At 34.0% G+C, this 12,460-nt stretch overlaps 1 protein-coding gene across 1 annotated transcript; it reads left to right on the top strand.

Annotated features, from left to right (window-relative positions):
- The first annotated feature begins 9,323 nt into the window (after nt 1-9,323).
- Nucleotides 9,324-10,969, top strand: LOC132179630 (endochitinase-like). Its single transcript, XM_059592376.1, has 3 exons — nt 9,324-9,762; nt 9,862-10,012; nt 10,600-10,969. Exons 1-3 carry the CDS (start codon nt 9,324-9,326, stop codon nt 10,967-10,969), a joined length of 960 nt encoding a protein of 319 aa, XP_059448359.1.
- Nucleotides 10,970-12,460: the final 1,491 nt, after the last annotated feature.

Raw genomic sequence — 12,460 nt, forward strand, 5'->3', positions numbered from 1 at the left:
CACACACACACACACACACACACACACACACACACACACATATATATATATATATATATATATACAGTGAAAGCATTGCATAATTTTTATTATTAATTAATAGCCATATATATTTTGTTACCTAATATTAATTAATAACCATAAATTAAAGAATACAAAGCACAAATAATAACCATATATTGTGAAAGCATTGCATATAAGAGACAAGAGCATTAACTAGTTTTATAAAATTTTAATAGGTTTGAATATATCTCTTAATATATGACGACATATTCCGATTATACATATACCAATTAAATTTTGTTACTTAATATAGCTACCAATTAAATTTTGTTATATAATATTTTTTTAAAACAAATAATTAATATTATTAATTAATTAATTTTTGACGTGTGAAATAATGGCACTTCAATAATTATTGACGTGCGGAAATACGCCACCTCAATAATTATTGACGTAGCAAAAAGTGTGTTACTGTTTGCCACGTCAAAAAACACCATATTTTTTGTAGTGGAAGCATACAAGCATGGAAGTCAGCCTGTGATCTACCCAAGATCTCGTGATGTCAAAAGATCTTGTTTCCTAGTGTTGAAATAAAGACAAGGATCTAATGATCACGTGTTAGAGTTTGTGATAAAAATTAAGTTATGAAAATAATAGCAAAAGCAATATAGAGAAATAACACAAAGAATTTACGGGTGGTTCGGCTTTAGACACATAAGTCCACCACTCGGAATAACCCTAAGGGTTGCATTGTGCTCATTAACTTAATTTATCTACAATATAAAGGTCCCTATTGGGTAACGAATAAATACAAGTAGGCTAATCAAATCTCTTTAATTTGATTATAATATCAATATTTGACTACATTCAACTTTTAAATTGAGAATGTTTGACATCGACCTAATTATGGAATATACAGAAAGTATTATATACTTTTCTTATATTCTAACACTCAGACCACAAAGGGGTAGTTGTTATGGTATATGTTCTCATGGTTGGAAATGCTAGGTGCTCTCTTGGTGTTCTCTTGGTCCTAAATAAATATTATTTTCTAAAAACCAAGTGAGAGAAATAAATGCCACTTTATTTTTTGTTTTTTTAGAAAATAATATTAACGTTGGACCCGGAAATGGACACCAAGAAAGTACCTAACATTCCTCTTTAACATCATATTTGTGTTATCTATGATTTGATAACATGTGATGCCACCTGCTAATACACTATACTACCATCTAGGGGTGCAATAGCTGGAAAGAAATCACTGAAAGGGTAAGGTTTTTTTTTTTTTTTTTTTTTTTCATCTTACTCTTTCAATGCATACTGCTGAATTCCTTTGTGGTTGATCACATGTGATGATATATATAGGAAGGAAGAATTGGGCAGACACTTCCATTTAGTAATGCAGCAGCTAGAAAGAACCGGTCAGCAACTCAGGTAAACATACAGTCAATGCATATTGTTTTAGTCATTGTTTACAGGATGCATAAATTTTTCATAATGTTTTACTACTTGCATATTAATCACATGAGTTCCTTTGAGGTTGAAAACATGTGATGCAGGAAGGGAGAACTAGTCATAGTGGTAATTAAGAAAGCAATACAAGCATAACGGGTAAGAAGATGCTAGATGAAAACTACTTTTTGTAACACTTGGTTGTACAAGCGGTTACGGTTAGCGGTTATTGGCTAAAACCGCTAATCGCAACAGCTTAAGGCAGTTAACCGTGATTAAAATTCAATAGCCACCTTAGGCGGTTGTGGTTGTGATGGAACCCCACAACTAATAGTAGAAATATATTGATAATAATGACTCATTTCAGGTAGGAGAAACAACAATTGAATCCAATTAGGGTTGGAAACAAACCACAAACAAGCTTTTGCTTAATAATTCTTTATTGAAATAAACTACAACTACTATCCCCTATTTATAAGATAGAAATCCAAGTAAAAGAAGGAGTAGAAAGACTAATTAATAAAGGACTCCAACATAAACTAGGACTTGGAATATAGACTCCTTATTGTACTAGTAGACCTTTCTCCTTGTCCCAAAAAAAAAGTAGACAAGTCCCTTGCTTCTCAACCCTCAATTGCCATGTGAGACCTACGTAGCATTGGTTCTCCATCAAGTTGCAGTTATTAAAACAATAACTCCCAGTTGATAACCATTTTTTATATATAGGCTTTTGATAGTGTTTTGGGCATTCTTTGTATCTCTTTTTCGAGCTTATTTTAAATAATTTTGGGGGTTTTTTAAATAATAAGGTTGTGCATAATATATATAAGCATACTTACTTGTTCAAACACTTGATTTAACATTACTCTTAAGACTAGATGTTGTGTATAATATATATACAACACACACTAGGGTCAGGCATTATTTTATTTGTTATAGCTTGTTTTTCCTTACTTTGGAAAAGTGATCAACTAGGAAAATGATGCGCCTTTTGCAAACACCATTCTAATGTTTAAAACCTCTCATTTTGGTGTATCAAACTTTTGATTTTTTTCCAATTAACCCCTTCCGTTAGAGATTAGAGTTAAATCAAATGGTAGAAGAGGTAATATGACCTTTATACCCCCGAAATTTTAAAAAATTTCAAATTTATCCTTATTTATAAATAAAATATTATTATTATTATTATTATTAAAAAAAATGTGACCCATCGGTGACCCACGGGGTCACCAAGGTGGGTCACTTGGTGACCTGCGATGGTCACTTTTTTTCTCTTTTTTTTATTTTTTATTTTTTATTTTTTTTTAATATATATAATAATAATATGACTCGTGGGTCACAAGGCGAGTGAGTTAGATCTACCAGTGAAACTACAGATCATGATTTTTTTTTTTTTTTTTTTAAAAAAAAACAAATTATTTGTTAATAAAAAATGAGAGCATTTTAGAAATTTTACACCCACTCCGTTAGGATTTAATAGAAAATCCTATTAAATAACAATATCCACAGTATGTGTGAGAGGTGATTTGCTTAAAACACCGACATTTCAAATCCAACTTGCAGAAAGCCAAATCCAAATAGAAACCAACATTAGGAAATCCAAATACAAATCCAAAACAATACAAATCTAAAATCAATCCAAAAAACACCAAAAAAATTGTATTAAATATATAATATAAATATTAACCGTCTACCTGTACCCCTAAAACCACTAACCGCCTTGCAAGTGTTGCAAATGTTAGTGCAGACAAAACTCATGAAGGAACAAAGAAAAGAAAAGGAAGGCATATAATGTATTGTAGAGCATCTCCTGCAGTTTAGCTAAAAGACCACTATTAGCTATATTTAGCTATTATTCCTCTTTTTTTAGCTCCAACGGAATAGCTTGCCATTAGTTAGAATAGCTACATTACTATAGTGAATAGCAATTTGGAGCTATTCATTGTAGCACACTAGATGAATAAAATATTGTTTATTTTTCTTTTGTTAATTGTTTCTTTATTTCACCTCTTTTCACCCAACATTTTTTATTTCTTCTGAACACCTCTTCACATCTGCTACGTCTCTCTCACAAACACAAAATTTCTTCACACAAAATTTATCTCTCTCTCTTAGTTGAATGAAACAATTGAATGCAAAAAAAATGAGGAAACAAATCAATTGTAGTTGGATGAAAAAAATTATTTATGTTATTAATTTTTAGAATTAATACCTGCATGTGAGATGAATGTTCCTCATATGTGTTTATTTTTGTTTTTATGAATAATTTCTATGTATGTGTTTGTTTTTCCATTTAATTAAGTGTTGGCAATAATATAATAAAAAAGAATGAGAAATAATATTTTAAAGCAAGTAGAGAATGAAATAGAGAATATGTTGGAGTGTGAAGTGAAAAAACAATAGTTAAAGTAGAGAATTATACTTTCTCACTAAGTAAAATACCTAATGTTGCTGGAAATGCTATTCTAGTAGACCAATAAAATACCTAAGACAGGCTCAGTTTATTGATGTGGATATATGTTGATGTCTTAAGTAGTGGTACTGCTGCCACTAGTGATTTGAAGAAGAAAAAGGGGAAGTGAGCCTTGATTTGAAGAAATCTTTGTGTATATATAGGGCAAAAGTCACAAAATTGAAAGAACTAGTATCTAGTTTGGGAATATTATTGATGTGTATTGGACAAATGTTATTCGGTTAATGACTTTTTTAGTTCACTTAATTAGAAAGGTTTATTATCAAGTGGCCACCTCAATTTAAAAAAGTTTCACAAGTGCAATAAACGCAGATGGTTCTTCCATTTATGCATGTTCCGTCCATAATGTTAAGGGAAGCAAAAGCAAAAGTGCTCCCCTAGCTATAGGGTAACATTCTTTTGTTTCTTGGATGTTCTCTAGGTTTAGGGGACACCAAAGGAATCTATTTCGAGGGTTTTTAAGAAGTTTTCCTTCCATTTATGAAATGAAATAAGATTTAGAAAAGCTGCCCTTAGTACTCTAAGGGAAACTTCTCTTGCACGCCATTTTTCTCATTTCATTTTTTTGGTCAAATTTTCAAGGATACCCTTGGCATATCAAGAAATTAGTTAATGTGTTGCCATTTTATATTTCACTTAACTGCCCTTTCACTATTTAAAATATTTTTAAACTGCCCATCATTTTTTAAAATTATTTATCTATTTATTACCTATAATCCAAAGAAGAGTGCTACATATCCCAAATTTTCTTCCAAAAAATTAGTTCTTAAAAGATGTGTCACCATCTCATGAGATTTATTATTTTTGAAAGTATGTCACCAACTTATGGGATGGTGACACATCATTTGAGAACCAACTTTTAAAAAGAAAATTTGGGATGTGTAGCATTTGTGTAATCCAAAACAAGCCTCCAAAATCTTTCTGAGCCCAATTAAAATTCCTTAACATGGTTGAATTCTCCTTAATAAAATTAATAGCCTAGCTTTAAATCAGTAATAACTAGAGTTGAAGCTTATAAAATAATATTCATCTCGTTAAGATACCATAATCTAAAGAAAATTCACTAGAATTAATATTCTATTAAATTTTTTTTTTTCAAGGAATTCTTTCATCTTCATTCCATAATAAGAGATCCAGAGCATAAAACTCTTATAGAGAAACATAACCAAAGCTATGAAAAGTACAACATCGTAGATACACTAAAAATCTAACAATCAAACCCATGTGCACACTTCATTTAAGGGCAGATCTACTCTAGGCAGACTAGATCTGAACACATAGGTAGGTTTTATCCCTAAAGAAACAAGCTTTATTGACCCGACTGTGAAACAAACCTCTCACACCGAAACTATCTATTCTCAGCTCAAAGGCTAGGATAACACAACAAAATAAGAACAAAACAAAGAAAACCAGCATCAATGGCAAGATCCAGCAAGAAAATGGCAAAAGAAACCCGACGCGTGAAGTTCACATGCAAAGCGCGTGAGATCCACACGATCCACACTCCAGCTCGCACGAACCACATTTGGTGCGTGCCAAAATGAAAAGAGAAAAAGTCTAGTGTCTACAGGGCATAGTGACACTGGAGAAAAGTGTGAGGTGGTGCATACAAGCTTGGGCTAGCGGCAAAAAAGTAGATCAACAACACAAGGAGCTGATCTAAGTTTCCCATCAAAATATAGACGAAACCCAAGCGCGATGAGAAGCCAAAAGATGAGGTGGAAGGGGTAGTTGCTGCTATTGCTGAATCTGAATGTTGCTGCTGGGTTTCAAAATCAAACCATAGCAGGGAAAATGAAAGAAAGAACACAAAAAATGGGGGAGGGAGGGATCCCTCCCTCCTTCATGGCCTCACCAGGGCCTCACCAGAGAGGGACTAGAGAGAGGCTAGGATTTTTCCTAAAAAAAAAAAAAAAAAAAAAATTTATTTCTCGAATTTAAAATATCACACTCTACGAGATGGGCAATTGATAGCAAGTTTGCCTTTTGTTTTCTCTCCTCAAAACAAACAATTTAAACACAAACTCTTGAAAATACTAAACCAAATATATATATATATAACACTTTTTTAAATCAAATACAAAAGGAAATAAACTACTATATATCTTTAACCCATTTAACAATACTCGAGCACGAGCTCGACTCAAGCCGAGCATTTAAACTTGGACTCAACTTGGCTTGATAAGCGCAAATAATTAATCTAACTCAACTTAACTCCTCGATTTTTTTTTTTAAATATCTTTTACTTAAAAAAAAAACTAAAATTTAAATAAACTTCTTGATATCCAAGCCAAGTATTAGTAAAAAAAAAATTAAAATAATAATAAATTCCTCAACCACAGAAAATCTCAAACGGCTAAGTATGAGCCCGAGTTGTGCTTTGGCTACATCATGAGTGAGGTGGGATTTGGCTGTCACATTTTCGACAGGGGAACAAGCCAACACCGAAACCAATTTCTATGAAGACTTGCGAGGGAGTGTGTCTTCGATCTTATCGGTATGGGACAAAAGAAAATTGAAAACTCTAGAAGAACTTCATGATCAATTTTTTAATCTTCTCAAATATCTTTTCATTGTTATTTAAAGAGTAGATCTAGAGAGACGTTAGTGCTGTGAGAGTGGTGGAGAGAATCTCAACCCTGCTTGAATGAGTCCCCAGGCTCTAAGAGGAGGAGGTGAATCCCCAACAAGGGCCGAGTTTTACGTTTTGACTGTTGACCCTTTTGATTTTGTAATTGAATGGAAACTTGCATCACTTTGCTCGAATTTTCTTCTTTCTCTTGTATGTTGTTTCTATTGGCTTCGTCTTATTTTAATTTTATTACGTACTGAGCAGCAACATCTTTGACCACCTATTTGGTGGATCTTGATGACCATTCAACATGCCAGCTCCCTTATGGAAGTATTTGATGACTTTTTGTCTTTGTTTTTTTGGAAAAACTACACTTAAATTTAATGTGCGAGGACGAGATTTTTTATTTTTTATTGGGAAGATGGACCGACCTATATATAAATACAAAACCACGTATATATAATCTTTTTATATGTGTTTGCATGTGTTTATATAAAATAAGCATAGAAGTTTTATATTTAATCTCATATCATCGCAAATACACAATAGTATAAATAACAAGCAAAATAGCTTAGGAAACAAAAAAAAAAAAAAAAACTAGCAAATAAACTAAACACAATCTATTAGGTGTAAGAAGAAGCTATCTTTGAGTGTGAACTTTTTTTCCTAACAATCACCCGGAGCCCCAAATAGCAACAATGCTAAGAGTCGAGCCAAACAATTTTGCAATCATAAATGATTAAATCATTTAACTTGTGATGTCAAAAAAAATATTGTAAATCTAAATGACGGCAAAATAACTATTCAAAAAACTAATTGTTGGGTAGAAGCAACTCAAAGAATTCAAACCATTTAACTTTTCCTCTCACATATTCAATGAGAGTCCCAAACCAAATTAAGTTTTTGATTAGAAGTGAACTAGAATATAGGGGGAAACTAAATGAATTGGGTCTTTTAGGTGAAAGAGGGGGCAAAGTTAAAAAAAAAAAAAAAAAAATTAAAAGGGGGCACAAGTAATGTTTTTTGGGAGGGGAGGAAGCAAAACTAAAGAGAATAATAATTAAAGGAGACAAATATATATATATATATATATATTTTTTTTTTTTAGGGGACTAAAAAAAAAGAATTTAAAAGGGACATAAATATTATTTTGGGGGGACAAATTTATAAAATTGGTATATTTGAAAGAAATTTATGAAAAATTGTAAAATTTGGGGGGACATTCGTCCCTCCAACCCCAGTTGTGGCTTTGCCCCTGCTCGAAACTATCATTAATTTTGTAGTTACATCTCCAAACTGCAAAAAGTGATATCGGGGTCTCCTATACTATCATTGTGGGTCGAAAATTTTGTATTTTTCTCCTTAAAAAAATAGCTATTTGAAAACAAGTATATTAAAATTATTAAAAAAATAAGACAAAAAGAAAAACTGAAAGTATGATCCTTTTCACATTAGCCCCCTTAAATTATTATTGTTTTTTTTCAAATGGTTATTTTTATATATTTTTTAATAACTTTAAAAGTATTTTGAAAAGAAAAATAAAAAAGTGCCTAATTTGACAAGAGATGGTAGAATGTGAATGCTTAATGTTAGTTTTTAAAGTTTGAAAGCATAATTAGAAATAATTTGAGAAGCCAAAGTATATTTAGATATATATTTTTTTAGGGGAAAATCCATTGTACCCCCTGAAGTTTTAAGAGTTTTTCAATTGGGGAAAATGCAGTTTACCCTCCTGAAGTTTCAGGGGTTTTTCAATTTTAACCCCAAAGTTTAAAAATTGGCAATCTACCCCCTGAAGTTTCAAAAATTGGCAATTTAAACATTCTGTTTAATTTTTCCGTTAAATTTGACGGAAATTTTTTTAAAAAAGCCTGAGGGTAATGATGTAATTTCATAGATTTCCGTCCATTTTGACGGAAAAATTAAACGGAGAGTTTAAATTGCCAATTTTTGAAACTTCAGGGGGGTAGATTGCCAATTTTTGAACTTTGGGGTTAAAATTGAAAAACCCCTGAAACTTCAGGGAGGTAAACTGCATTTTTTCCTTTTCAATTTGAACCTCAAAGTTTAAAAATTGGCAATGTACCCCCTCAATGTTTCAAAAATTTTCAATTTAAACCTTCCGTTAAATTGGACGGAAATTTTTTAAAAAAAGCCTGAGGGTAATTATGTAATTTTATAAATTTTCGTCCAATTTTATGGAAATTAGTAACAGAAGGTTTAAATTGAATTTTTTTGAAACATTAGGAGGGCACATTGCTAATTTTTAAACTTTGAGATTCAAATTGAAAAACTCCTGAAACTTCAGGAGGGTGAAGTGGATTTTTCTCTTTTTTTAATACGAAGAGAAAGGACAATAATTTCTTACTAACTCCTTACATGTCAAATGCACTAAAGAAACTTCTAGCTAGGAATGTAGGTTTCAAACAGGAATCAAAAGCTCCACAAGTCGTCCGAAAACCAAGTCATTACAAAACTTTGAAGTTTCAAGAGTATTCGCGAATATGCACAAGATCAAAATGAAAATCTTCTATTACAAACATTTCCTTCTTTCATCCCCCTAATTAATATAATGCTCGATCTAAAAGAGTTATAAGTCTAGAATTTTCTTCTACCATGCATGCATTATAGATATTGTTATTCAATAACTACTATATATATATACAGATCGAGTTAACAAGAACTTATTCATGAACATTAACCGAGTCAAACTTATTCAGCCAACCCATTTTTGAATAGAATAATAGTCTAGCAAAACCCACTACAGTACTCCCCTATATATACCCACCACCATTGCTCTCTTCAACGTACACATCTTCAAAGATGAAAATGAAGATCTCTACTGCCTTGATTCTCTCCTTGGCTTTCTTGCTTGGAGCCTCCGCAGAACAATGTGGAAGCCAGGCCGGCGGAGCCGTATGTGCCAATGGGGAATGTTGTAGCAAATATGGGTGGTGTGGCACCAAAGGAGAATATTGTGGGACTGAATGTCAGAGCAATTGTAAAGCTGGCGGAACTCCAACCCCGTCCGCCACTCCTAGCGGCAGCGGCAATAACGTCGGTAGCATCATCAGCTCCGCCCTTTTCGACCGGATGCTTAGATATCGCAACGATCCGCGATGTAAGAGTAATGGGTTCTACACGTACAATGCTTTCATTACTGCTGCACGATCTTTTAGCGGCTTCGGCACCAGTGGTGATGTTAATACACGTAAAAGGGAGATTGCAGCTTTCTTGGCTCAAACCTCTCATGAGACAACTGGTGAGCAAACATTTTTTATCTTTTTTAATTTTGTTTTTGGTTTAATTTGTTGAATTTAATTGCGAAATTAAGATGATTAATTAATTGTATTTTGTGTAGGAGGATGGGCAAATGCACCAGATGGCCCGTATACATGGGGTTATTGCTTTGTTACGGAAAACAACAAGCAAGACTACTGTACGCCGTCCACCCAGTGGCCGTGCGTTCCTGGCAAACAATTTTATGGCCGGGGACCGATTCAACTCACTCAGTAAGTCTCAATTAAATATGAGACAAGTTTGCTTTTATTTTCTTGCACCTTTTGTCTGCAGTACAAATCAACTATTGAATTTATTAGGCTTATACATGAGTCTCACAGATTTAATGATGAATTTGTAAAAGAGATGAGCAAAAGATTTACAATAGATTGACACCAAACACATCTCACTAAACAGTTAAATATATAATTACGTGTTGTGTTTCGAGTTATGTTGAAGTATGAGTACAAGATTATATAGGTTAACTCTAACTCGATTTATTTAATTAAATGAGTAAAATTCTTAACCCTAATCTAATAATTTTGTATTGGATTTGTGTCGGGTTCACAGGTTGTGTTATCAGCTTTAATATCATGTGTCAAGTTCAGATCACATCGAGAAATAGTTATAAAGCTACATAAGTCAACCTTAAGCCGACCCCTTTAACTAAATAAGTCATACTCTTCAATTTTAATCTGCTAATTTTATATTTAATTCATATCAATTTGCAAGTCATATCCAAAATTGACAAACCTACATATAATATCAGAGACTTTGACCTTGACTTTTGACATTTTGATTGTTCGGTTGACTTTGACAGCAACTACAATTATGGGCAAGCGGGTAAAGCGATTAGAGTTGATCTCCTAAACAATCCAGATATGGTAGCCACAGACCCAGTAATATCATTCAAGACATCCATATGGTTTTGGATGACCCCACAGGGAAACAAGCCGTCCAGCCACAATGTCATCATTGGAAAATGGACACCATCCAATGCGGACAAGTCAGTCGGTCGGGTTCCAGGCTATGGTGTGATCACCAACATAATCAATGGTAAGATCGAATGTGGGCATGGTGCTGATAGTAAAGTGGCTGATAGGATTGGATTTTACAAAAGGTACTGTGACATATTGGGAGTAAGCTACGGGGACAACCTAGACTGCTACAATCAGAAGACTTTTGCCTAAGCTAACTAGCTGCTATGCTCCAAGGCAAATAAAGGTTCAAACACGTATAATAATTAAGGAGACAATAAACCCTATATGTAATTGGAGAGATTTTCTTGTCCAATGAGAAGGTTTCTACGTTACAGCTGAATAAAGAAGGAATTAATAAATTTGAATATTAGAGGTGTAGCCCCAATATCGCTTGTATTAATGTGATATCCCGCATTGGAACAGATTTTTTTTTTTTTTTTTTTTTTTTTTTTTTTTCTGAATTGAGATTTCATTATCATAGCAAAAAAAGCTTAAAGTTTCGTAGCTACAATATGACGAATACATTTAGGGACCTCATCCCACCACACCTGAACTTCTCCAACAGTTAGACTGTATTCTGCCAACGTGTAAGCAGCCACATTAGTAGTTCTTTTGGTATGGCTCACCTGCCATTCCTACATGCTATTAACTATTTAGAAGGGTTTTGGCATCATTAATAACGGTTCCGTATCTACTCCAGCAGTTGGCTTCATTCTTCGGAGCTGTTACAACCTCCAAACTGTCTCCCTACAGAATCACTTTTTATAAACGTACCCATGGCTGTGCAAGCTTTCACTATCGTCCATGCCGCAATAGCTTCCGCTGTGGTCGGGTCAGTGACATTTCGTTTTGTAGCTACCATAGACACCATGACCCCACCTGCATCATTACGCACTATGAAGCCAATCCCCATTCTTTTCCCCACAACATCGATGGCGGCGTCCCAATTAAATTTGAGAAACCCAGCCTTTGGTTTGCACCACGTCATTGCAGCTGCAACTATCAGTTTGGTACTGGTGGTCCTACGCCCTTGCTCCGCTTTGCCAAAACTTTCAATCTGTGACTTTGCCGTATTCATAATACTATCAAGCGATGACAAGTCACCCCCAAAAACCATTCTGTTACGCCTCAGCCATATAAGACGGGCCACTACAGTCACCCTCTCAAGCTCTTCTGCTTCTAATTTCTCTGCCAAACTCATGAAAATAGTTGCAAAACCTGCAGCCATAATGGGACACTTTTGAACTTTGTTACTACACACCGCCCATACATCCCGAGCTGCTTCACAATTCCACAATGTATGCTCTCCTGTCTCCTCCTCCTATCCACACGTGGGGCATAATGCATCCTTCGTAATTCCTTTCTTGTGGAGATTGAGTTTTGTTGGGAGTATATTGTTACATGCCTACCAAATAAACATCTTCACAACTGGAGCCACCCTTAAATTCCACACAGACTTCCAAAGATCGCCACTAGCATCAGGGTTTGAGCTGCTACCTTTTCTATCTTCAATGCTGTTTTTTGCTATATGATAAGCACTTCTCACTGAAAATTCTCCATTTTTCGTCCCCACCCAAACCAAACAATCATTTTGTCTTTGTGGACATATCGGTATGTTGCAAACAAGAATAGCTTCATCCCGAGTAGCTCATTTAACAGGGGAGTGTTCCACCAATTGGTATTTGGGTCAATGAGAGAACT

The sequence above is a fragment of the Corylus avellana genome, chromosome ca1 (genome assembly GCF_901000735.1).
Source record: "Corylus avellana chromosome ca1, CavTom2PMs-1.0".
NCBI classification, from domain to species: domain Eukaryota; kingdom Viridiplantae; phylum Streptophyta; class Magnoliopsida; order Fagales; family Betulaceae; genus Corylus; species Corylus avellana.